Below are 25,549 nucleotides of genomic sequence, written 5' to 3' on the forward strand. Positions count from 1 at the left end.
CCCTTTTTTCCCATTTTTCTCTATTTTCTCCTTTATTTTTCCTGATTTTCCCCCTATTTCCCCTTTTTTTTCTATATTTTCCTCCATTTTCCCCTTATTTCCCATTCCCCTGTAATTTTTCCTGTTTTCTTCTATTTTTTCTATTTTTCCCCATTTTCTCCTATTTTTTTCCTTTTTTTTCCCAATTTTTTTCCTATTTTTCCCTTTTTTTTCCCAATTTTTTCCCTCTTTTTCCCATTTTCTCTATTTTCCCCTAATTTTTCTCCATTTCCCCCCTATTTTCCCCCTTTTCTCCCCCTTTTTTTTCCCCATTTTTTCCTATTTTTTCCCCATTTTTCCCCATTTTTTTCCTATTTTTCCCCATTTTTTTCCCATTTTTTCCCCATTTTCCCCCATTTTTTCCCCATTTTCTCCATTTTTTCCCCCTAATTAACCCCATTTTCCATTTGAGGATTTTCCCTCGTGGGTCCAGCCCCAATTCCCCAAAATTTTCCCCCCAAAAATCCCAAATTTCTGGCAATTCCTGGAAATTCCCCCCCAGACCAAAAACTGCAACTTCTGATTTGTTTTTCCCCAAAAAATTCAAATTTTGGGGTCATTTTATTGAAGGATCTTTGGTGAAATTAAAGTGCAAAAAACCAGCAAAGGGCTGGGGCCAAACTGGGAGCACTGGGACTGAACTGGGAGTGAACTGGGCCATACTGGGAGCACTGGGACTGAACTGGGAGCACTGGGAGTGCACTGGGGCCAAACTGGGAGCACTGGGAGTGCACTGGGCTCATACTGGGAGTGCACTGGGAGTGCACTGGGGCCAAACTGAGAGTGCACTGGGCCATACTGGGAGCACTGAGAGTGCACTGGTTTCATACTGGGAGCACTGGGAGTGCACTGGGGCCATACTGGGAGCACTGGGAGTGCACTGGGCCAGACTGGGAGCACTGGGAGTGAACTGGTTTCATACTGGGAGCACTGGGAGTGCACTGGGGCCATACTGGGAGCACTGGGAGTGCACTGGGCCAGACTGGGAGCACTGGGAGTGAACTGGTTTCATACTGGGAGCACTGGGAGTGCATTGAGCCTTTACTGGGAGTGCACTGGGGACAGACTGGGAGCACTGGGAGTGCACTGGTTTCATACTGGGAGCACTGGGAGTGCACTGGTTTCATACTGGGAGCACTGGGACTGAACTGGGCTGTGCTCAGGGCTTGGGAGGGGCCTGTCCCCATCCCATACTGGGAGCACTGGGCTGTACTGGGCTGTTCTCAGGGCTCCCCAGTACACCCAGTATCCTCACTCCCAGTTCCATACTGGGAGCACTGGGAGCACTGGGCTGTTCTCAGGGCTCCCCAGTGTCCCCAGTCTCACTCCCAGTGCCATACTGGGAGCACTGGGAGCAGTGGGCCGTTTTCAGGGCTCCCCAGTATCCCCAGTCTCACTCCCAGTGCCATACTGGGAGCACTGGGAGCACTGGGGCCATACTGGGAGCACTGGGCCGTTCTCAGGGCTCCCCAGTATCCCCAGTCCTGTTCCCAGTTCCATACTGGGAGCACTGGGCTGTACTGGGCTCTCAGGGCTCCCCAGTATCCCCAGTCCTGTTCCCAGTGCCATACTGGGAGCACTGGGAGCACTGGGCTGTTCTCAGGGCTCCCCAGTATCCCCAGTCTCACTCCCAGTTCCATACTGGGAGCACTGGGAGCACTGGGCTGTTCTCAGGGCTCCCCAGTATCCCCAGTCTCACTCCCAGTGCCATACTGGGAGCACTGGGAGCACTGGGCTGTTCTCAGGGCTCCCCAGTATCCCCAGTCTCACTCCCAGTGCCATACTGGGAGCACTGGGCTGTACTGGGCTGTTCTCAGGGCTCCCCAGTATCCCCAGTCTCACTCCCAGTGCCATACTGGGAGCACTGGGAGCACTGGGCTGTTCTCAGGGCTCCCCAGTGTCCCCAGTCTCACTCCCAGTGCCATACTGGGAGCACTGGGAGCACTGGGCTGTACTGGGCTCTCAGGGCTCCCCAGTATCCCCAGTTCTGTTCCCAGTTCCATACTGGGAGCACTGGGAGCACTGGGCCGTTCTCAGGGCTCCCCAGTGTCCCCAGTCTCACTCCCAGTGCCATACTGGGAGCACTGGGAGCACTGGGCTGTACTGGGCTCTCAGGGCTCCCCAGTGTCCCCAGTCTCACTCCCAGTTCCATACTGGGAGCACTGGGAGCACTGGGCCGTTCTCAGGGCTCCCCAGTGTCCCCAGTCTCACTCCCAGTGCCATACTGGGAGCACTGGGAGCACTGGGCCGTTCTCAGGGCTCCCCAGTATCCCCAGTCCTGTTCCCAGTTCCATACTGGGAGCACTGGGAGCACTGGGCCGTTTTCAGGGCTCCCCAGTATCCCCAGTCTCACTCCCAGTGCCATACTGGGAGCACTGGTCGCCGTCGCCGTCCCCGCCCCGCACCAGCAGCACCGGCCCCAGGCCCTCGGTGAGAACCTCCAGGAACTCCAGGTCTGGGCCCGTCAGGGAAAACCAGTAACAACCAGTGGCTCCCAGTAACCCCCCAGTAACACCCAGTGACCCACAGTGACCACCAGTAACACCCAGTAACACCCAGTGACCCCCAGTGCCCTCCCAGTAACCCCCAGTGCCCTCCCAGTGACCCCCAGTGCCCTCCCAGTAACCCCCAGTGCCTCCCAGTGACCCCCAGTGCCTCCCAGTGACCCCCAGTGCCCTCCCAGTAACCCCCAGTGCCCTCCCAGTAACCCCCAGTGTCCTCCCAGTAACCCCCAGTGCCCTCCCAGTAACCCCCAGTGCCTCCCAGTAACCCCCAGTGCCTCCCAGTGACCCCCAGTGCCCTCCCAGTAACCCCCAGTGACCTCCAGTAACCCCCAGTGACCTCCCAGTGACCTCCCAGTGACCCCCAGTGCCTCCCAGTAACCACCAGTGACCTCCCAGTGACCCCCAGTGCCTCCCAGTAACCACCAGTGACCTCCCAGTGACCCCCAGTGCCCTCCCAGTAACAACCAGTAACCCCCAGTGACCTCCCAGTAACCCCCAATGTCCTCCCAGTAACCCCCAGTGACCCCCAGTGACCTCCCAGTGACCTCCCAGTAACTACCAGTAACACCCAGTAACTGCCCAGTGACCCCCAGTGCCCTCCCAGTAACCCCCAGTGCCCTCCCAGTGCCCTCCCAGTGCCCTCCCAGTAACACCCAGTGACCCCCAGTGCCTCCCAGTGACCCCCAGTGACCCCCAGTGCCCTCCCAGTGCCCTCCCAGTAACACCCAGTGACCCCCAGTGACCCCCAGTGACCCCCAGTGCCCTCCCAGTTTCCCTTTTCCCCCCATTTTTCCCCATTTTCCGCATTTTTCCCCAATTTCAGACACAGTTCTCCAGGGGCCCTTTCCCCTTCTTTTCCTCTTTTTTTCCCCATTTTCCCCATTTTTTCCATTTTTTTCCAATTTCCCCCATTTTTTCCCATTTTTCCCCCATTTTTCCCATTTTCCCCCCATTTCCCCCATTCCCATTATTCCTATTTTCCCCATTTTCCCTATGTTTTCCCATTTCCCCCATTCCCATTTCCCCCCATTTTTCCCAATTTCTCCCCATTCCCATTATTCTCATTATTCCCATTTCCCCCATTTTCCCCTTTTTCCCCCATTTCCCCCATTCTCATTATTCCCATTTTCCCCATTTCCCCCCCACTTTTTCCCATTTTTTCCCTTCCCCCCATTTTTCCCATTTTCCCCCCATTTTTCCCATTTTCCCCCCATTTCCCCCATTCCTATTATTCCCATTATTCCCATTATTCCCAAATTTCCCCATTTTTCCCTCATTTCCCCCATTCCCATTATGCCCATTTTTCCCAAATTTCTCCATTTTTCCCTAATTTCAGATACAGTTCTCCATGGGCCATTTCCCCCCATTTTTCCCCATTTTTTCCGCTATTTTCTCTGTGTTTTCCCGATCCCCATTCCCATTTCCCCCATTTTCTCAATTTTTCCCATTTTCCCCCTTTTCCCCCCATTTTTTCCATTTTTTTTCCAATTTTCCCCCATTGTTCCCATTATTCCTATTTTCCCCCACTATTCCCATTATCCCCATTATTCCCATTATCCCCATTCCCATTATTCCCCCCATTCCCATTATTCCCCCCATTATCCCCATTATTCCCCCCATTATCCCCATTATCCCCATTTCCCCCATTATTCCCATTATCCCAATTTCCCCCATTCCCATTATTCCCCCCATTCCCATTATTCCCACTATTCCCATTATTCCCCCATTCCCATTTTTCCCCCATTTTTCCCCATTTTCCCCCATTTCCCCCATTACCATTATTCCCATTTTCCCCATTTTCCCCATTTTTCCCATTTTTTCCCTTTTTCCCCCCATTTTTCCCATTTCCCCCATTCCCATTATTCCCATTTTCCCCATTTTTCCCCCCACTTTTTCCCATTTTTTCCCCCATTTTTTCCCCCATTTTTTCCCATTTTTCTCTTTCCCCCCTATTTTCCAATTTTTCCCCATTTCCCCCACTTTTTCCCATTTTCCCCCCATTTTTTCCCATTCTTCCCCTTTTCCCCCATTTTTCCCATCTTCCCCCATTTCCATTATTCCCATTATTCCAATTTTCCCCATTTTCCCCCATTTCCCCCATTTCCCGCATTCCCATTATTCCCCCCATTTCCCCCATTATTCCCATTATTCCCCCCATTATTCCCATTCCCCCATTCCCATTATTCCCCCCATTATTCCCATTATCCCCATTCCCCCATTCCCATTATTCCCAAATTTCCCATTTTTTTCCCCCATCATCCCCATTATCCCCCAATTGCGGATCCAGTTCTCCATGGGGCGGTGTGGGCGGGGCCCGGGCGGGGGGGGCAGGTCCAGCAGCACCAGCCCCGCCCCCCCCGAGTGCGCCCCAATGGCGGCGTTCAGGCGCTCGGCCGCGTGCATGCGCCGGACGTTCCCCCTGACCGGTATAGACCAGTATGGACCAGTGTAAACCAGTATGGACCATTACAGACCAGTATGGACCAGTGTAAACCATTACAGACCACTATGGACCAGTATGGACCAGTGTAAACCAGTATGGACCCGTATAAACCAGTATGGACCAGTATAGACCAGTCATCCCCTCCGGCCACCCCCCCTCAGTGTCCCAGTGCATGCGCCGGACGTTCCCCCTGACCGGTATAAACCAGTATGGACCAGTATAAACCCGTATGGACCGGTCCAGATCAGTACAAACCAGTATGGACCAGTATAAACCAGTATAAGTCGTTACAGACCAGTATGGACCAGTCATCCCCACTGACCACCCCCCCTCAGTGTCCCAGTGCATGCGCCGGACATTCCCCCTGCCCAGTATGGACCAGTATGGACCATTACAGACCAGTATGGACCAGTGTAAACCATTACAGACCACTATGGACCAGTATGGACCAGTCATCCCCTCGGCCACCCCCCTCAGTGTCCCAGTGCATGCGCCGGACATTGCCCCTGACCAGTGTAGACCAGTATAAACCAGTATGGACCAGTCCAGATCAGTACAAACCAGTATGGACCAGTCACGACCAGTGTCCCCCTCCAGCCTCCCAGTTTGTCCCAGTCCCCCCCAGTCCCCCCCAGTCCCCTCCCAGTCCCTCCCAGTCCTTCCCAGTCCCCTCCCAGTCCATCCCAGTCCCCCCCAGTCCCCCCCAGTCCCCTCCCAGTCCCTCCCAGTCCTTCCCAGTCCATCCCAGTCCCTCCCAGTCCGTCCCAGTCCGTCCCAGCGTTCCCAGTTTGACTCACGGGCTGGGCCCCCTGCGGGTCTCCCCCTCCCCCCCCTCCTCCTCCTCCGCGCTGGGCGGCTGCGAGGGGGCGGGGCCTCCCTGTGACGTCATCGGGAGAGAGAAATGACGTCACAAGGGTGCCTATAACGTCACAGGTGGGTCAGTGATGATGTCACGGGGATGGTGATGATGTCACTGGGATAATGATATCATAGGGAGGGTGATGACATCACAGGCAGGCTCTGAAGCCACAGGGCGATGACGTCACCAGGAGGCCACGTGATGTCACAGGGGTGCTGTGTGATGTCATGGGTAGGGCAGTGACATCATAGGGAATGGGGATGGAATCAAAGGCAGAATGATGACGTCATAGGGAGGTGTGATGACATCACAGGGAAAATGGTGTTGTTACAGGGCAATGACATCACAGATGTGTGATGATGTCACAGAGAGGACAATGACATCATAGGGAGTGGGGATGACACCACAGGGAGGGTGGTGATGTCACAAAGAGGAGGAGGATGATGATGATGATGTCACTGACAGGGTGAAAACACCATGGGGAGGTGTGATGACATCACAGACAGGGCAATGACGTCACAGGGATGATGGTGCTGATGATGTCACAGGCAGAGAGATGATGTCACAGACAGGGTGATGACGTCTCGGGGATGGTGATGATGATGTCATGGGGAAGACAACAACATTACAGAAAGGTTGATGACGTCACAGGGGGTGCGATGACCCCACAGGGTGGGGTGATGACATCACAAGGTGTGTGATAACGTCACGTGGATGACGACATCACTGGGATAACGTCATGGGCAGGGCTATGACGTCACAGGGTGCATGTGATGACGTCAGATTAGATATGATGACATCATAGGTGGGCAATGACATCACATGGAGGGGAGGGCAGTGACATCACTGTGGGTTTGATGGCGTCACGGGGAGGGCAATGACGTCACGGGGAGGGCGCTGACGTCACAGGGGGTGTGATGACGTCACGGGGAGGGCGCTGACGTCACCTGTGCCCGGCGGAGCTGCCGCAGCATCTGCGATCGCTGCTCCATCATCAGCGTCCGCTCGTACGTGTACGCCGAGACATCCCCGTCGTGCTGGGACACAGAGACCAGTGTGAACCAGTATGGACCAGTATAGACCAGTACACACCAGTATGGACCAGTATGGACCAGTATAAACCAGTACACACCAGTATGGACCAGTATGGACCAGTACAAACCAGTACAGACCAGTATGGACCAGTATGGACCAGTATAAACCAGTACAGACCAGTATGGACCAGTACAGACCAGTACAGCCCAGTATAAACCAGTACACACCAGTATGGATCAGTATGGACTGGTATGAACCAGTACAGGCCAGAAGGGACCAGTACAGACCAGTACAAACCAGTATGAACCACTATGGACCAGTATAAACCAGTAAGAATTAGTACAGACCAATATAAACTTATAGAAACTGGTATAGACGGGCACAGACCAGTATAAACCAGTACGGACTGGTACAAACCAGTATAAACCGGTACAGACCAGCATAGGCCGCTATGGACCAGTATAAACCAGTAAGGAATGGAACAAACCAGTATAGACTGACACGGACCAGTACAGCCCAGTATAGACCAGTCTAGACCAGTACAGACCAGTACAGACCAGTACAGACCAGTACAGCCCAGTACAGACCAGTACAGCCCAGTACAGCCCAGTATAGACCAGTATAGACCAGTCTAGACCAGTATAGACCAGTACAGCCCAGTACAGACCAGTACAGCCCAGTACAGCCCAGTATAGACCAGTCTAGACCAGTATAGACCAGTACAGACCAGTACAGACCAGTATAGACCAGTACAGACCAGTACAGACCAGTACAGACCAGTACAGCCCAGTACAGACCAGTACAGACCAGTACAGCCCAGTACAGACCAGTACAGACCAGTACAGACCAGTACAGACCAGTACAGCCCAGTACAGACCAGTACAGACCAGTACAGACCAGTACAGACCAGTACAGCCCAGTACAGACCAGTACAGCCCAGTACAGACCAGTATAGACCAGTACAGACCAGTACAGACCAGTACAGACCAGGGGGTCCCAGTTTTGGGGTGTTTTGGGGTATTTTTGGGGTCTCTCAGGTGTATTTTTGGGGTATTTTGGGGCGTTTTTGGGTAGTTCAGGGTTTTTTTTCGGGTTTTGGGATATTTGGGTTATTTTTGGGGTATTTTCAGGTCTCTCAGGTGGATTTTTGGGGTATTTTGGGGATATTTTTGGGGTGTTTTGGGGTATCTCAGGTGCATTTTGGGGGCTATTTTTTGGGCTATTTTTTGGCTATTCTGGGGGGTATTTTGGGGTCTCTCAGGTGTATTTTGGGATATTTTTGGGATATTTTTGGGATATTTTTGGGATATTTTTGTCTCTCACCAGCTCCACCAGGTGCACCTGTGCGGGCAGGGCGGGACTGGGATGGTTTGGGGTATTTGGGGATATTTTGGGATATTTTTGGGGTATTTTTGGGGTATCTCAGGTGTATTTTGGGGGGTATTTTTGGGATATTTTTTTGGCTACTCTGGGGGGTATTTTGGGGTCTCTCAGGTGTATTTTTGGAATATTTTTGGGGTGATTTTGGGTTATTTTTGCCTCTCACCAGCTCCACGACGTGCACCTGTGCGGGCAGGGCAGGGCAGGGATGGTTTGGGGTGTTTTGGGGGTATTTTTGGGATATTTTTGGGATGTTTTTGGGTTATTTTGTCTCTCATCAGCTCCACCAGGTGCACTTGTGCGGGCCGGGCGGGGCAGGGATGGTTTGGGGTATTTTGGGGTCTCTCAGGTGTATTTTTGGGATATTTTTGGGGTGGTTTTGGGATGTTTTTGGCTCTCACCAGCTCCACGACGTGCACCTGTGCGGGCAGGGCAGGGCAGGGATGGTTTGGGGTGTTTTTGGGATATATTTTGGGATATTTTTGGGTTATTTTGGGTTATTTTTGGCTCTCACCAGCTCCACGACGTGCACCTGTGCGGGCAGGGCCCGGCGCCGCGCCACCGCCTCCAGGAGGCGCCGCAGCCTCTCGCTGTTGTCCTCCAGCAGCGCCACCGTGAACAGGCGCAGGGGACACGAGCGCCACGCCTGGGGACACCCCGGACAGGTGAGACCCCTCCCCAAATCCCCAAACCCCCCCAGACCCACAGACCCCTCCCCAAAACCCAGAGACCCCTCCCCAAGATACACAGAGCCCCCAAATCCACCGTGAACAGGCGCAGGGGACACGAGCGCCACGCCTGGGGACACCCCCGACAGGTGAGACCCCTCCCCAAATCCCCCCGGACCCACAGACCCCTCCCCAAACCCAGAGACCCCTCCCCAAGATACACAGAGCCCCCAAATCCACCCCAAATCCACCGTGAACAGGCGCAGGGGACACGAGCGCCACGCCTGGGGACACCCCGGACAGGTGAGACCCCTCCCCAAATCCCCCCGGACCCACAGACCCCTCCCCAAAACACACAGAGCCCCAAAAAACCCCCAAAATCCACCTGGGCCACACCCAGGGACCTGAGGGGACAGGGACGGGGGATGAGACCCCTCCCCAAAATCCCCAAAAATCCCCAAATACATCTGAGCTACACCTGGGGACAGGGACAGGTGAGACCCCTCCCCAAATCCCCAAAACCCTCCAGACCCACAGGCCCCTCCCCAAAACACACAGAGCCCCCAAAACCCCCCCAAAATCCACCGTGAACAGGGGAAGGGGACATGAGTGCCATGACTGGGGACACCACAGGAACAGGGACAGCACCGTGAGACCCCTCCCCAAAATCCCCAAATCCACCTGTGCCACACCTGGGGACAGGGACAGATGAGATCCCCCCCCAAATCCCCAAAACCCCCCAGACCCACAGACCCCTCCCCAAGACACAGAGCCCCCAAAATCCACCTGGGCCACACCCAGGGACCTGAGGGGACGGGGGTGAGACCCCTCCCCAAAACCCCACAGACCCCCCAAAAACCCACCCACGGCACGCCTGGAGGGACATCAGGGTCACTGGGGGTCACTGAGGGGTCACAGGGGGTCACTGAGGGGTCACTGGGGGGGTCACTGAGGGGTCACTGAGGGGTCACAGGGAGGTCACTGAGGGGTCACAGGGAGGTCACTGGGGGGTCACTGAGGGGTCACAGGGAGGTCACTGAGGGGTCCCCAGGGCTCAGACCCTGCCTCCCCAAGCCCCGCCCCCACAGCCTGCAGGCCCCGCCCCCTCCAGGCCTGGAGTCATGGGGGTCACAGGGAGGTCAAGGAGAGGTCACAGGGGGGTCCCCATGGCTCAGACCCCTCCTCCCCAAGCCCCGCCCCCAGCCTGCAGACCACGCCCCTTTAAGCCACGCCCCTCGAAGCCCCACCACCTTTAAGCCCCGCCCCCACAGGCACTGCCTATTCAACCCCCACCCCCTTAAGCCCCTGCCCTCTCAAGCCACACCCCCTTAAGCCCCGCCCCTGCAGTCTCCGCCTCTTCTAAGCTCCACCCCTTAAGCCCCGCCCCACAGCCACTGCACCTTCAAGCCACGCCCCCTTAAGTCCTGCCCTCTCAAGCACCACCTCTTAAGCCCCGCCCACTCAAACATCACCTCTTAAGCCCCGCCCACTCGAGCCACACTCCTTTAAGCCCCGCCCACTCAATCAACGCCCATAAGCTCCGCCCCCTCAAGCCCCGCCCCACAAGGTCCCGCCTCTTCAAGTTCCACCCCTTAAGTCCCGCCCCCTTTCTCAAGCCACGCCCCCTTTATCAGGCCCCGCCTACCGGGTGCTGCCGGAGCAGCAGCGGCAGCAGCGTCAGGAGGCGGCCGGTGCCGACCACCCACCAAACGTCCAGAGACCCCCCCGGGGCCGGGACCGCCCCCGGCTCCGCCCCGCCCTTGGACACCAGCAGGGCGCGACCCCCGGCCCCGGCCACGCGCAGCAGCTCTGGGGACACGGGGACAGCCCCAAAACATGTCACCGCCTGTCCCCAACCCTCCATTGTCCCCGTGACCCCCCCAAAGGTGTCCCCAAATGTCCCCCCCCTCCCATGTGTTACCCCAGTGTCACACCCATGTCCCCCCTGGCCCCCAGTGTCCCCTGCATGTCCCCAATGTCCCCAGTGTCCCCAATGATTGCAATGTCCCCCAGTGTCCCCCAACATCCCAGATGTCCCCCAATCCCCCCAATGTCCCCAACATCCCCAATGTCCCCAATGTCCCTCGATGTCCCCAACATCCCAATATCCCCCAGTCTCCCCAATATCCACCAATGTCCCCAATCCTCCCAAAGTCCCCAATGTCCCCCAACATCCCAGATGTCCCCAATATCCCCCAACCCCCCAGTGTCCCCAACATCCCCCATTATCCCCAATCCCCTCCATGTCCCCAATGTCCCCCAACATCCCAGATGTCCCGAATGTCCCCCAACCCCCCAGTGTCCCCAATGCCCAAATGTCCCCAATCTCCCCAATGTCCCCCTAATCCCCCAATGTCCCAAATATCCTCAATGTTCCCAATGCCTCTGATGCCCCCAATCCCCGCAATCCCCTCAATGTCCCCGAATGTCCCCAATGTCCCAACTGTCCCAAGGTCCCCAACATCCCAATATCCCCAATCCCCAAATGTCCCTGATGACCACAATCTCCACAATCCCCCAATCCCCCCAATCCCCCTCATGTCCCCAAATCCCCTCAATGTCTCCAATATCCCCCATGTCCCCAATGTCCCCAATGTCCCAATATCCCTAAAGTCCCCCAATCCCCCCAATGTCCCCATTGTCCCCATTGTTCCCCAATCCCTCCGATGTCCCCAGTGTCCCCATTCCCCCCAATGCCCCCGATGTCCCTGAGTGTCCCCAATGTCCCCACTGTTCCCCAATGTCCCCACTGTTCCCCAACCCCCTCAATGCCCCGTGATGTCCCTCAATGTCCCCAATCCCCCCAATGTCCCCGAATGTCCCCAATGTCCCCACTGTTTCCCAATCCCCTCAATGTCCCGCATGTCCCCATGGTTCCCCAATGCCCCCCGATGTCCCCATCGTCCCCACTGTCCCCACTGTTCCCCAATCCCCCAATGCCCCCCGATGTCCCCGAATGTCCCCCAGTGTCCCCCGGTGTCCCCAAATGTCCCCAACATCCCCAATCCCCCCAGTTCCCCCCGATGTCCCCCGGTGTCCCCAGCGTACCCACGAAGGCCCTGGCGGCCCGGGCGGGGTCCGGCTGTTGTCGCCACCGTCGGGGCCACCCGAGCAGGACCGTGTTGGGGCGGAGCGCCCCCAGCCCCACCCCCTGCACCAGCGCGGCCAGACCCGCGCCCGGCTCGGGGCTCACCAGGACCTGCACGAAGCCGCGGGCCCCGGCCCGGGACAGCGCCGTGCGGAGAGCCTGGGGACAGGGACAGGGGACAGGGTCAGGGACACGGGGACAGGGGACAGGGGACACGGGGACAGGGTCAGGGGACAGCCCAGAGAGACCCCGGCCCGGGACAGCGCTGTGCGGAGGGCCTGGGGACAGGGGACAGGGGACAGGGACAGTGATACAAGGACAGGGGACAGCCCAAAGGGATCCTGAGAGAGACCCTGAGTCACCAGAGCCTGGGGACAGCGACAGGGACAGGGACAGAGGACAGCCCAAAGGGACCTGGACTGGGCCAGCGCTGTCCGGAGAGCCTGGGGACAGGGACAGGGGGCAGGGACAGGGACATGGGGACAGGGACATGGGGACAGGGACATGGGGACAGGGACATGGGGACAGGGACAGGGGACATGGGGACAGGGACATGGGGACAGGGACAGGGACATGGGGACAGGGACATGGGGACAGGGACAGGGACATGGGGACAGGGACATGGGGACAGGGACATGGGGACAGGGACAGGGGACATGGGGACAGGGACAGGGACATGGGGACAGGGACATGGGGACAGGGACAGGGACATGGGGACAGGGACAGGGACATGGGGACAGGGACATGGGGACAGGGACATGGGGACAGGGACAGGGGACATGGGGACAGGGACAGGGACATGGGGACAGGGACATGGGGACAGGGACAGGGACATGGGGACAGGGACAGGGACATGGGGCAGGGACAGGGGACATGGGGACAGGGACAGGGACATGGGGACAGGGACAGGGACATGGGGACAGGGACATGGGGACAGGGACATGGGGACAGCCTGAAAGGGACCCAGTGCCACCTGCAGGGACTGGGGACAGTGACAGGGACACGGGGTCAGGGACAGGGACATCCCGAGAGGACACAGGGACATCCCAAAGGGACCCGTGGCACCAGGGGGGACACGGGAGGGTCAGGGGTCACCCCAAAGGGACACAGAGCCACTGGCCCCGCCCCGGCCATGACACCCCCCCAGAGCCCCCCACCCAAACCCTTCCTGTGACCCCTCGGGACCCCCCACAGCCCCCGTGAGCCCCCATAGCCCCCTCCCCAATGCCCCCAAAATCCCCCCATAGCCCCTGTGAGCCCCTCATAGCCCCCCATAGCCCCTCCCCAATGTCCCCAAAATCCCCCCACAGCCCCTGTGAGCCCCCCATAGCCCCCTCCCCAATGCCCCCAAAATCCCCCCACAGCCCCCGTGAGCCTCTCATAGCCCCCCGGAGCCCCTCCCCAATGTCCCCAAAATCCCCCCATAGCCCCCAGGCCCCCCTGGCCCCATAGCCCCCCATTTCTTCTGCCCCAATAACACCCCCATGACCCCCCTGGACCCCCCCAGCCCCCCAATAACCCCCCAAGCCCCTCCTCACTCTCTCGGCCCCCCAGCCGTGGGGCAGGGCCCCCCCCGGACCCCATAACTCTCCATAGCCCCCTCCCCAATAACCCCTCAGCCCCCCCACAGCCCCCTCCGCCATGACCCCCCCTGAACCCCCCTCACCCTCTTGTCCCCCCCAGCCCCCCATGACCCCTCCAGCCCCCCAGTAACTCCCCCAGCCCCCCCTAATCCCCTCCTCAATAATCCCCCCATGACCCCCCCCAAGGCCCCCAGCCCCCTATAAGCCCCTCCCCAATGACCCCCTAGCCCCCCACAGACCCCCCATAACGCCCCAGCTCCTCTCAGTCCCCCATGACCCCCCAGACCCAAATAACCCCCCCCCAGCTCCGGGGCAGGTCTCCGGGCAAGGCCCCGCCCCCACATAGCCCCCTCCCCAAGAACCCCCCATAACCCCCCAGCCCCCCACAACCCCCCCAAAGCCCCCAGAACCCCAATAACCCCCCATAGCCCCCTCCCCAATAAAACCCCCAGCTCCCCATAACCCCCCATAGCCCCCTCCTCAATAACCCCCCAAGCCTCCATAGACCCCCCATAACCCCCCAGCCCCCCTCAGCCCCCCATGACCCCCCAAAGCCCCCAGACCCCCAATAACCCCCCGTAGTCCCCCAGCCCCCCACGACCTCCCAAAGCCCCCAAACCCCCCTGACCCCCAATAACCGCCTATAGCCCCCCATAACCTCCCATAACCCCCCATAACCCCCCAGCCCCTCACGACCCCCAGACCCCCAATAACCCCCCATAGCGCCCCACAGCCCCCTCTCCAATAACCCCCCATAACCCCCATAACCCCCCAGCCCCTCAAGACCCCCCAGACCCCCAATAACCCCCCATAGCCCCCTCCCCAATAACCCCCCATAACTCTCATAACCCCCCAGCCCCCTACGATCCCCCAGACTCCCAATGACCCCCCATAGCCCCCCACAGCCCCCTCCGCAATAACCCCCCATAACCCCCCAGCTCCCCCTGATCCCCCAGCCCCCCCGACCCCCCAGAGCCCCCAGACCCCCAATAACCCCCCATAACCCCCTCCCCAATAACCCCCCATAACCCCCCAGCCCCCCACGACCCCCCAGACCCCCAATGACCCCCCAGATCCCCCCTCACCCTCTCGGCCCCCCGGGCCCGGGGCAGGTCTCCGGGCAGGGCCCCGCCCAGCACCGCCCCCAGCACGGTCAGGCCACGCCCCCCGCCCTGCAGCTGCGCCGCCAGCACCACCAGCTCCGGCCGCGGGGGGGCGCCAGGGGGGTCAGCGGGCTTGGACAGCACCAACAGCTGCGGCCTGGGGGGGGGAGAGACATGGGGGTCATGGGGACATTGGGGACATTGGGGGGGTCATGGGGGGGTCACCGGGCTTGGACAGCACCAACAGCTGCGGCCTGGGGGGGACAGAGAGAAATGGGGGTCATGGGGGGTCACAGAGGGGTCACAGGGGTCATGGGGACATGGGGGGGTCACAGGGCTTGGACAGCACCAACAGCTGCGGCCTGGGGGGGGACAGAGAAATGGGGGGTCATGGGGGGTGACACAGGGACATTGGGGGGTCACGGAGGGTCACAGGGACAGGGGGGTGACACTGGGGACATGGTAGGGTCGGAGGGGTCAGGGGTCCTACCTAAAGCTGGAGGAGAGTCTCACCTGAGGCTGGGAAGGGTCAGGGGGGTTTGGGGGTCTCACCTGAGCCCGGGGGGGGTCAGGGGAGGTTCAGGGGGTCTCACCTGAGCCCGGGGGGGTCTCACGGGTCTCACCTGAGCCCGGGGGGGTCTCACGGGTCTCACCTGAGGCTGGGGGGGGTCAGGGGGTCTCACCTGAGGCTGGGGGGGGCTCACGGGTCTCACCTGAGGCTGGGGGGAGGGGGCCGGCCGTCCTCCAGCCGCAGCAGCGCGAACCTGGCGGCGCTCAGAGACAGCCCCCGCAGCCCCTCCCCCCACTCCGTCTGCGCGCTGCGGGGGAGGGGCGGGACCCCAGGTGAGGGGCGGAGCCCCCCCAGGTGTCCCTGTCCCCCCAGGTGTGAACCTGTCCCCCCCAGGTGTGTCCCACCCCCCCCAGGTGTGTCCCTGTCCCCCCCAGGTGTGTCACTGTCCCCCCAGGTGTGAACCTGTCCCCCGCAGGTGTGTCCCTGACCCCCCCAGGTGTGTCCCTGACCCCTCCCTGTCCCCCAGGTGTCCCTCCAGCCCCCCCAGGTGTCCCAAATGTGCCTCTGTTCCCTCCAGGTGTCCCCAGGTGTGTCCCAGCCTCCCCAGGTGTCCCCAGGTGTCTCCAAGTGTGTCCCACCCCCCCAGGTGTGTCCCAGCCTCCCCAGGTGTCCCCAGGTGTCTCAGGTGTGTCCCAGCCCCCCCAGGTGTCCCCAGGTGTCTCAGGTGTGTCCCAGCCTCCCCAGGTGTCCCCAGGTGTCTCAGGTGTGTCCCAGCCCCCCCAGGTGTCCCAGGTGTGTCCCCAGGTGTCCCCAGGTGTCCCCAGGTGTGTCCCAGCCCCCCCAGGTGTCCCAGGTGTGTCCCCAGGTGTCCCCAGGTGTCCCCACCCCCCCAGGTGTCCCAGCCCCACCTGCGGAACTCCAGGTATTTGTAGGCGGTGGCGCCGATGCCCAGGGCCAGCAGGGCACAGTGCCAGCAGGTGACAACCATCAGGGACAGGCACAGCACGGCCCCGGCCAGCGACACCGCCCTGGGGACAGGGGACAGTCAGGGACATGGGGACATGGGGACATGGGGACACCGCCCTGGGGACAGGAGAGGGACAGTCAGGGACAGGGGACATGGGGACACCGCCCTGGGGACATGAGGACAGTCAGGGACAGGGGTACCACCCTGGGGACACACAGGGGACAGTCAGGGACAGGGACAAGGACACCACCCTGGGGACAGGAGAGGGACATGGGGACATGGGGACAGGGACATGGGGACACCACCCTGGGGACAGGAGAGGGACATGGGGACACACAGGGGACATGGGGACATGGGGACAGGGACATGGGGACAGGGACATGGGGACACCGCCCTGGGGACAGGAGAGGGACATGGGGACACAGTTCTGGGGACAGCACAGAGACAGTCAGGGACACAGGGACAATCAGGGAAATGGGGACATGGGGACAGCAACAGGGACAGGGGGACAAGGGGACAGGGATGGGGACAGGGGCAGAGACAGGGACACCGCCCTGGGGACACACAGGGACATTGGGGACAGTCAGGGACAGGGGACACCGCCCTGGGGACACACAGGGAGAGGGGACATGGGGACACTGCCCTGGGGACAGGAGAGGGACATGGGAACATGGGGACACCGCCCTGGGGACACACAGGGACATTGGGGACAGTCAGGGACAGGGACTCAGTGGTCACTCAGTGTGTCCTGTGGTCACCCATTGGTCACTCAGGGCCACTCAGCAGTCACTCAGGGTCATTCAGTGGTCACCCACTGGTCATTCAATGGTCACTCAGGGGTCACTCATTGGTCACTCAGTGGTCACCCACTGGTCACCCAGCAGTCAGTGGTCACTCAGCATTCACCCATTAGTCACCCATTGGTCACTCAGATGTCACTCAGGGGTCACTCATTGGTCACTGAGGATCACTCATTGGTCACTCAGTGGTCACTCAGGGTCACCCACTGGTCCCTCAATGGTCACTCAGTGGTCACCCACTGGTCACTCAGTGGTCACTCAGCAGTCACCCAGCAGTAACTCAAGATCACCCATTGGTCACTCAGCAGTCACCCAGTGGTCACTCAGTGGTCACTCAGGATCACCCAGCAGTGACTCAGGGGTCACCCATTGGTCACCCGTTGGTCACCCGTTGGTCACCCCGCACTGACCAGTGGTAGAGCGGACACCGCGGGCTCCAGCCGGGCGTGGGCAGCGCCCCCTGCAGGGCGCAGGCCAGGTTCAGCCCCAGGTATGACGTCAGGCACAGCCTGCGGGAAGGGCGGGGCGGTGACGTCACAGCGCCGCGCTGACGTCACCATAAGGGTAGTGACGTCACTGTGAGGGCGGGGACACGCACACGGACAGCACCGGGGCCAGCAGGTCCAGCGAGCCCAGCAGGACACCCAGAGTCGCCGTCACCAGGGTCGCCACCAGCGGCCACAGCCGGCCCCGAGCCAGGGCCTGCGGGGACAGGGGACACTGAGGGGACAGCCCCGAGCCAGGGCCTGCGGGGACAGGGGACACTGAGGGGACATGGGGACACCCGGGGGACATGGGGACAGCCCCGAGCCAGAGCCTGCGGGGACAGGGGGACACTGAGGGGACATGGGGACACCTAGGGACATGGGGACACCCGGGGACACCCGGGGGACATGGGGACACTGGGGACATGGGGACACCTGGGGACACTGAGGGGACATGGGGACAGCCCCGAGCCAGAGCCTGTGGGGACAGGGGACACTGAGGGGACATGGGGACATGGGGACAGCCCCGAGCCAGAGCCTGCGGGGACATGGGGACACCTGGGGACATGGGGACACCTGGGGACATGGGGACACCCAGGGGACATGGGGACAGCCCCGAGCCAGAGCCTGCGGGGACAGGGGACACTGAGGGGACATGGGGACACTGAGGGGACATGGAGACACCCGGGGACACCCGGGGGACATGGGGACATGGGGACAGCCCAGGGAGACACGAGAGATCTCCCCGGGCCAGCACCTGGGGGGACATGGAGGTGACATGGAGGCGACATGGGGACACATAGGACCCTTGGGGACATCGGGAATTCCCTTAGGGACATCGGGGACATCCTTGGAGACATTGGGGACTCCCTGGGGACATCGGGGAGCCTTGAGGACATCGGGACCCCTTTGGGCACATGGAGACTCCTTTGGGAACCCCTTTAGGGACATGGGGACCCCCTGGGGACACCGGTGACACCCTTAGGGACATCGGGGGCTCCTTTAGGCATATGGGGACTCCCATGTGGACCCTTTTAGGGACATGGGGACCCCCTTGGGGACACTGGTGACATCCTTAGGGATATCGGGACCCCTGTAGGGACATTGGGGACATTGGGGACACCCTTAGGGACATCGAGGACCTTTTTAGGAACATGTGGACCCCTTTAGGGACACGGCCACCCGCCAGTGACCCCCGGGGACAGCGGGGCCCCGCTTTGGGGACACCGGGGATCCCCAGGGACAGTGGAGCCCCCCTTTGGGGACATCGGGACCCCTGTAGGAACATCAGCGACCCCCTTAGGGACATTGAGGGACATCGGGGACACCCTTAGAGACACTGGGGACTCCCTTAGACATGTGGGGACCCCCTTGGGGACTCCTTTAGTGACACAGTCCGTGGTGGCACCGGGGACACTCTTAGGGACACGAGCACCCCTTTAGGGACATCAGAGACCCCTTTAGGGACATTGGGGACACCGGGACCCCTGTAGGAACATCAGGGACCCCTTTAGGGACATTGGGGACATCGGGGACACCCTTAGGGACACTGGGGACCCCCTTTAGGGACACCGGGACCCCTGCACGAACATCAGGGACCCCTTTAGGGACATTGGGGACACCCTTAGGGACACCAAGAGCCCTTTAGGGACATGGGGACCCCCTTGGGGACCCCTTTAGTGACACGAGTTCCCCCCCCAGTGGCACTGGGGACACCCTTAGGGACACGGGCCCCCTTTAGGGACCCCGGGGACCCCTTGGGGACACTCTTGGGGACACTGGTGACACTCACGTGTGGCAGCGGCAGGGCCTGTGTCCTGGCCAGCCCCCGCAGCAGGCGGGACCCCCCGAGCAGGGCCTGCAGCCCCGCGCCCCCCGCCGACAGCAGCGCCCCCAGCACGGGCAGCCACGGCCAGGGCCAGGCCACGGCGGCCAGGACAGGGACACCGCCCAGGGTGACACCGAACCTGAGTGGGGACAGTGAGGGGACAGTGAGGGGACAGTGAGGGGACACAGGGACACCGCCCAGGGTGACACCGAACCTGGGGGACAGTGAGGGGACAGTGAGGGGACACCGCCCAGGGTGACACCGAACCTGGGGGACAGTGAGGGGACACAGGGACACTGCCCAGGGTGACACCGAACCTGAGTGGGGACAGTGAGGGGACAGTGAGGGGACACAGGGACAGTGTGGGGACACAGGGACACCGCCCAGGGTGACACCGAACCTGCGGGGACAGTGTGGGGACAGTGAGGGGACACAGGGACACTGCCCAGGGTGACACCGAACCTGAGTGGGGACAGTGAGGGGACAGTGAGGGGACAGTGCCCAGGGTGACACCGAACCTGGGGGGACAGTGTGGGGACAGTGTGGGGACAGTGAGGGGACACAGGGACACCGCCCAGGGTGACACCGAACCTGGGGGGACAGTGTGGGGACAGTGTGGGGACAGTGAGGGGACACAGGGACACCGCCCAGGGTGACACCGAACCTGGGGGGACAGTGTGGGGACAGTGAGGGGACAGTGAGGGGACACAGGGACACCGCCCAGGGTGACACTGAACCTGAGTGGGGACAGTGAGGGGACAGTGTGGGGACAGTGCATGGGCAGCCAGGGCCAGGGCCAGGCCACGGTGGCCAGGACAGGGACACTGCCCAGGGTGACACCAAACCTAAGGGGACAGTGTGGGGACACTGTCCTGGGACATGGGGACACTGCCGGGGGACATGAGGACAATACGGGGACACTGCCCAAGGTGGCACCAAAGCTGAGGGGACAACATGGGGACAGCGTGGGGACACTGCCCGGAGTGACACCGAACCTAAGGGGACACAGGGACAGCGTGGGGACACTGCTGGGGACACGGGGACAATACGGGGACACCGCCCAGGGTGACACCAAAGCTATGGGGACAATGTGGGGGGGACAGCAGAGACCCCCCCAGCCACCAGGACCCACCTTGGGACATCGTGAACCCCCCAGGTGACACTGGGGACCCGCAGGTGACATTGGGGACACGGGGGACCCCAGACTCACTTGTCCCTCAGCAGTTGTCCCTCCACGCCGGCCCCCAGCAGCAGCGCCGCGCTCAGGTCTGGCCGTCAAGGAAAACCCCAAAATCCCCCCAAATCCCCCTCAAAAAACCCCAAATTCCCCCAAATCCCCCCAAAACCCCCTCAAATCCCCCTCAAAAAACCCCAAAATCCCCCCAAATCCCCCTCAAAAAACCCCAAATTCCCCCCAAATCCCCCTCAAAACTCCAAATTTTCCCCAGAAGCCCAAAATCCCCCCAAAATCCCCCCCAAAACTCCAAATTCCCCCCAAAATCCCCCTCAAATCCCCTCGAAATCACCCCAAAATCCTTTAAAATTGCCCCCCAAACCCCCCTCAAAAAACCCCAAATCTCAGCATCCTCTGAGCAGGGATACTCCCCCAAAAATCCCCTCAAAATCTCCCCCAAAATCCACCCAAATTCCCCCCCAAACCCCCAAAATCACCCCAAAAGCTTCTCAAAATCCCCCCAAATCCCCCTCAGGGCTCCCCTGAACAGGGACAGCTCCTCCAAACCTCCTCATAACCCAAAATCTCCCCAAAATCCCTCCCCAAACCCCCAAAATCTGCCCAAAAAACCCCAAATCCCCTCAAAACCCCCCGAATTCCCCCCCTGAGCAGGGACAGCCCCCCAAATCCCCCCAAAAAACCCCAACATTCCCCCCAAAATCCTCTCATAATCCCCCCAAATCCCCCTCAGCGCCCCCTTGAGCAGGGACAGCCCCCCAAATCCCCCCAAAATCTTCCCCAAAACCCCAAAATTCCCCCCAAAATCTGCTCCCCATCCTCAAATCCCTCCCAGGGGACCCCAAAACTTCTGGGCTGCAGAGCCACGCCCCGGATTTTGGGGTCCCCCCCCCAATTTTGGGGTCCCCCCATTTTAGGGTGGATCCAACCCAAGCCTGGGGTGATCCCTCAGGTTTTTGGGGTCTGAACCTCCCCAATTTTGGGGTCCCCTCCATGTTTTGGGGTCTCCCTCATGTTCCAGGCTCTCTCCGGCGTTTTGGGGTTCCCCCTCAGGGTTTTGGGGTCCCCATTTTGGGACCCCAATTGGGTGACCCCCAGGTTTTTTGGGGTCTGGACCCCCCAGTTTCAGAGTCCCTTTAATGTTTCAGGTTCTCCCTCAGGTTTTGGGGTTTCCCTCGAAGTTTTGGGGTCCCCTGGCTCAGGTTTTGGGGTCCCTGGGCAGTTTTGGGGTCCCCGTGGGGTGGATACAGCCCAGGGCGGTGGCGGTGGCGGCCCCGAGGCTCCCGGCTGGCACCGAGCGAGCGACGTCCCCGAGCTCCGAGCAGCGGCTGCAGCCCCACAGCACCCCTGGGACCCCCAAAATCACCCCACAGCACCCCTGGGACCCCCAAAATCACCCCAAAATAACCCCTGGGACCCCCAAAATCACCCCAAAATAACCCCTGGGACCCCCAAATCACCCCAAAATAACCCCTGGGACCCCCAAAATCACCCCAAAATAACCCCTGGGACCCCCAAATCACCCCACAGCACCCCTGGGACCCCCAAAATCACCCCAAAATAACCCCTGGGACCCCCAAATCACCCCACAGCACCCCTGGGACCCCCAAATCACCCCAAAATAACCCCTGGGACCCCCAAATCACCCCACAGCACCCCTGGGACCCCCAAATCACCCCACGGCACCCCTGGGGCCCCCAAATCACCCCACAGCACACCTGGGGCCCTCCACAGCACCCCTGGGACCCCCAAAAATCACCCCACAGCACCCCTGGGACCCCCAAATCACCCCACGGCACCCCTGGGGCCCCCAAATCACCCCAAAATAACCCCTGGGGCCCCCAAATCACCCCACAGTACCCCTGGGGCCCCCAAATCACCCCCAAATCACCCCACAGCACCCCTGGGACCCCCCAAACCACCCTAAAATCACCCCACAGCACCCCTGGGATCCCCAGAAATCAACCTGGGACCCCCCAAATCACCCCCAAATCACCCCACACACCCCTGGGACCCCCAAATCACCCCACACACCCCTGGGACCCCCAAAATCACCCCACAGCACCCCTGGGAGCCCCAAATCACCCCAAAATCCTTTTTGGACTCCCAAAGCTCCCTTTTGGGACCCCCCAAAATCTCCCTGGGACCCCCCAATTCAACCCCCCCAACACCTTTAGGTCCCCCCCCATTTTGGGGTCCCCCCACACTTTGGCTTCCCCTACACTTTAGTGTCCCTCCACATCTCAATTTGGGCCCCCCAACTTTGGCTTCCCCTTACACTCTGGGGCCACCCACCCCATTTTGGGGTCTCCCCACCCAAATTCGGGCCCACCCGCATTTTGGGGTCACCCCCACCCCGTTTTGGGGTCCTTCCTACACTTTGGGGTGCTCCCCCACCCCAATTCAGGTGGCCCCCCCCCCACTTTGGGGTCCCCCCAGCCCCATTTCGGGGTCCCCCGCTCTCACCGGAGGCCGAGGGGAGGCTCAGCCCCAGCAGGGCCCCGAAGGAGGCGTCGGCCCCGCCCTCCTCGTGCTCCGCCCCCAGCCCCGCCTCCGGGGGGCGTGGCCACAGGTTCCCTGGGGGCGGGGCGGGGGGTCAGGCCACGCCCACAGACCCTCGGGGTGACCCCGCCATGACCTTGGGGTGACCCCTCTATGACCCCACCATGACCTCAGAGTGACCCCTGTGACCCCACCATGACCTCAGGGTGACCCCACCCTCTGTGAGCCCCCCATGACCCCACCTGACCTCGAGGTGACCCCTATGACCCCACCATGACCTTGGGGTGACCTTTGTGACCCCACCATGACCTTGGGGTGGCCCCACCCCCTGTGACCCCCCTCTGACCCCTCCATGACCTTGGGGTGACCCACCCCCCTGTGACCCCCCTGTGACCCCGCCATGACTTTGGGGTGACCTCTGTGACCCCCATGACCTTGAAGTGAGTCCACCCCAGTGAACCCTCCATGACCCCACCATGACCTTGGGGTGACCTCTGTGACCCCGCCATGACCTTGGGGTGGCCCCACCCCCTGTGACCACTATGACCTCACGGTGACCCCACTCTCCTGTGACCCGTCTGTGACCTTGGAGTGACCCCAGCCCACCCCCTGTGACCTCTCTCTGACCCCACCATGACCTTGGGGTGACCCACCCCCCTGTAACACCCCTGTGACCCTGCCATGACCTTGGGGTGACCTCGGTGACCCCCCATGACCTTGAAGTGACCCCACCCCAGTGACCCCACTGTGACCCCACCATGACCTCAGGTTGACCCCACCCCAATCCCTCTCCCCACAACCTCCTGGTGACCCCCATGACCCCACCCCCAAATTCACCCTGCAGGGCGGGGCCAAAACCTCCATGTGGGCGTGTCCTGAGCTGGCCACGCCCACCCCACCCTGTGACCTCCCCATGATCCCACCCCCAACCCGACCGGGGGCGGAGCCAAAGCCTCCCAGTGGGCGGGGCTTTGCCGTGGCCCCGCCCCCTGCAGGACTCACTGGCCAATAGCTTCGCGCTGGGCCCGGGCAGGGCGGGCAGCGCCCCCTGCTGGCCGGGAGGACCTCGGGAGGCGTTGGGGGGCGCGGGGGGGGCGCAGGGCCGGAGGGGGTCCCCAGGCCGGGGGGGGAGGCACAGCCTGGGGGGACAGCCAGGGGGCTAATTAACATCTCATTTGCATAGGGCAGGGAGGGAATGCTAATTAACACCTTATTTGCATTGGTGATGGAGGGAATGCTAATTAACATCTCATTTGCATAGGTGAGGGAAGGAATGCTAATTAACATCTCATTTGCATAGGGCAGGGAGGGAATGCTAATTAACACCTTATTTGCATTGGTGATGGAGGGAATGCTAATTAACATCTCATTTGCATAGGTGAGGGAAGGAATGCTAATTAACATCTCATTTGCATAGGCAAGGGAGGGAAATGCTAATTAACACCTAATTTGAATAGGTGAGGGAGGGAACGCTAATTAACATCTCATTTGCATAGGCAAGGGAGGGAAATGCTAATTAATACCTCATTTGCATAGGTGAGGGAGGGAGTGCTAATTAAATCTCATTTGCATAGGTGAGGGAGGGAATGCTAATAAACATCTCATTTACGTAGGCAAGAGGGAAATGCTAATTAACATCTCATTTGCATAGTTTAGGAAGGGAAGGGGCGTGTCACTCACGCGTGGGCGGGGTCTCCGGGCAGGGCGTGGCGCAGGGACCCCGCCTGCAGCGCCAGCAGCGCCAGCAGCAGCCCCGCGGGGCCCAGGGGGGCGGCGGCCGCGCGGAGCCGGGGAGGGGCCAGAGACCCCGCCCCCAGCAGCGCCAGGAGCCCCGCCCCGTAGCCACGCCCGTTGTTGAGGCGGCCCCAGCGGCCACGCCCCGGCAGCACCGCCCAGCTGGGGCTCAGGTAAACCTGGGGGAGGGAGGGGTCAGGGAGGTGAGAGGCTCCGCCCACCCTCCAATGCCACGCCTTTCAGGCCGGGCACACCCACAGGGGGAGAGGCCACGCCCATCTCATTGGCCGCGCCCACCAGACCCTTCCCTGCACAGGTCCAGAAGGCCCCGCCCCTTTCAATGTTTCCCACCCACTCAAGGCTGGCCCCGCCCCACAGCTGAGGCCACGCCCCTCTGACCAGTCCACACCCACAGCTGAGGCCACGCCCCTCTGACCAGACCACACCCACAGCTGGGGCCACGCCTCTCTGATCAGACCACACCCACAGCCTCGTGTCCCCTCATCCCACCCCACATCTCTCACCCTGGCCCCACCCTGACCAGAACACACCCACCCTGACCCCGCCCAGCCCCACCTTGACTCCACCCAGTCCCATCCTGACCCTGCCCAGACCTACCCAGTCCCATCCTGGCCCCGCCCATTGCTGGCCCCGCCCACTCACCAGCAGCACATCGGCCCCGCCCATCCTGGCCCCGCCCATCCCGGCCCCGCCCATCCTGACCCCGCCCACTCACCAGCAGCACCTCGGCCCCGCCCATCCCTGGCCCCGCCCACTCGCCAGCAGCACCTCGGCCCCGCCCAGCCCGGCCCCATCCTGGCCCCGCCC

At 60.9% G+C, this 25,549-nt stretch overlaps 1 protein-coding gene across 1 annotated transcript in view; it reads right to left on the minus strand.

The window, feature by feature from the left end:
- Nucleotides 1–2,363: 2,363 nt before the first annotated feature.
- Nucleotides 2,364–25,549, minus strand: part of LOC310921183 (solute carrier family 12 member 4-like) — a gene marked incomplete at both ends in the record, with an annotated part of 26,326 nt that continues 3,140 nt past the window's right edge. The window contains 17 exons of the mRNA XM_083881292.1: nucleotides 2,364–2,494; nucleotides 4,823–4,962; nucleotides 5,784–5,863; nucleotides 6,793–6,882; nucleotides 8,775–8,906; nucleotides 9,792–9,832; nucleotides 11,977–12,175; nucleotides 14,685–14,859; nucleotides 15,416–15,520; nucleotides 16,122–16,241; nucleotides 17,358–17,489; nucleotides 17,558–17,682; nucleotides 19,258–19,432; nucleotides 20,504–20,561; nucleotides 22,952–23,062; nucleotides 23,990–24,126; nucleotides 24,668–24,900. Of these exons, the coding sequence (XP_083737418.1) occupies nucleotides 2,364–2,494; nucleotides 4,823–4,962; nucleotides 5,784–5,863; nucleotides 6,793–6,882; nucleotides 8,775–8,906; nucleotides 9,792–9,832; nucleotides 11,977–12,175; nucleotides 14,685–14,859; nucleotides 15,416–15,520; nucleotides 16,122–16,241; nucleotides 17,358–17,489; nucleotides 17,558–17,682; nucleotides 19,258–19,432; nucleotides 20,504–20,561; nucleotides 22,952–23,062; nucleotides 23,990–24,126; nucleotides 24,668–24,900 (2,184 nt within the window). The remainder of the gene's footprint in view (nucleotides 2,495–4,822; nucleotides 4,963–5,783; nucleotides 5,864–6,792; nucleotides 6,883–8,774; nucleotides 8,907–9,791; nucleotides 9,833–11,976; nucleotides 12,176–14,684; nucleotides 14,860–15,415; nucleotides 15,521–16,121; nucleotides 16,242–17,357; nucleotides 17,490–17,557; nucleotides 17,683–19,257; nucleotides 19,433–20,503; nucleotides 20,562–22,951; nucleotides 23,063–23,989; nucleotides 24,127–24,667; nucleotides 24,901–25,549) is intronic.

Source organism: Zosterops lateralis (genome assembly GCF_965231275.1).
Source record: "Zosterops lateralis genome assembly, chromosome: 33".
In the NCBI taxonomy this organism is placed as follows: Eukaryota; Metazoa; Chordata; class Aves; order Passeriformes; family Zosteropidae; genus Zosterops; species Zosterops lateralis.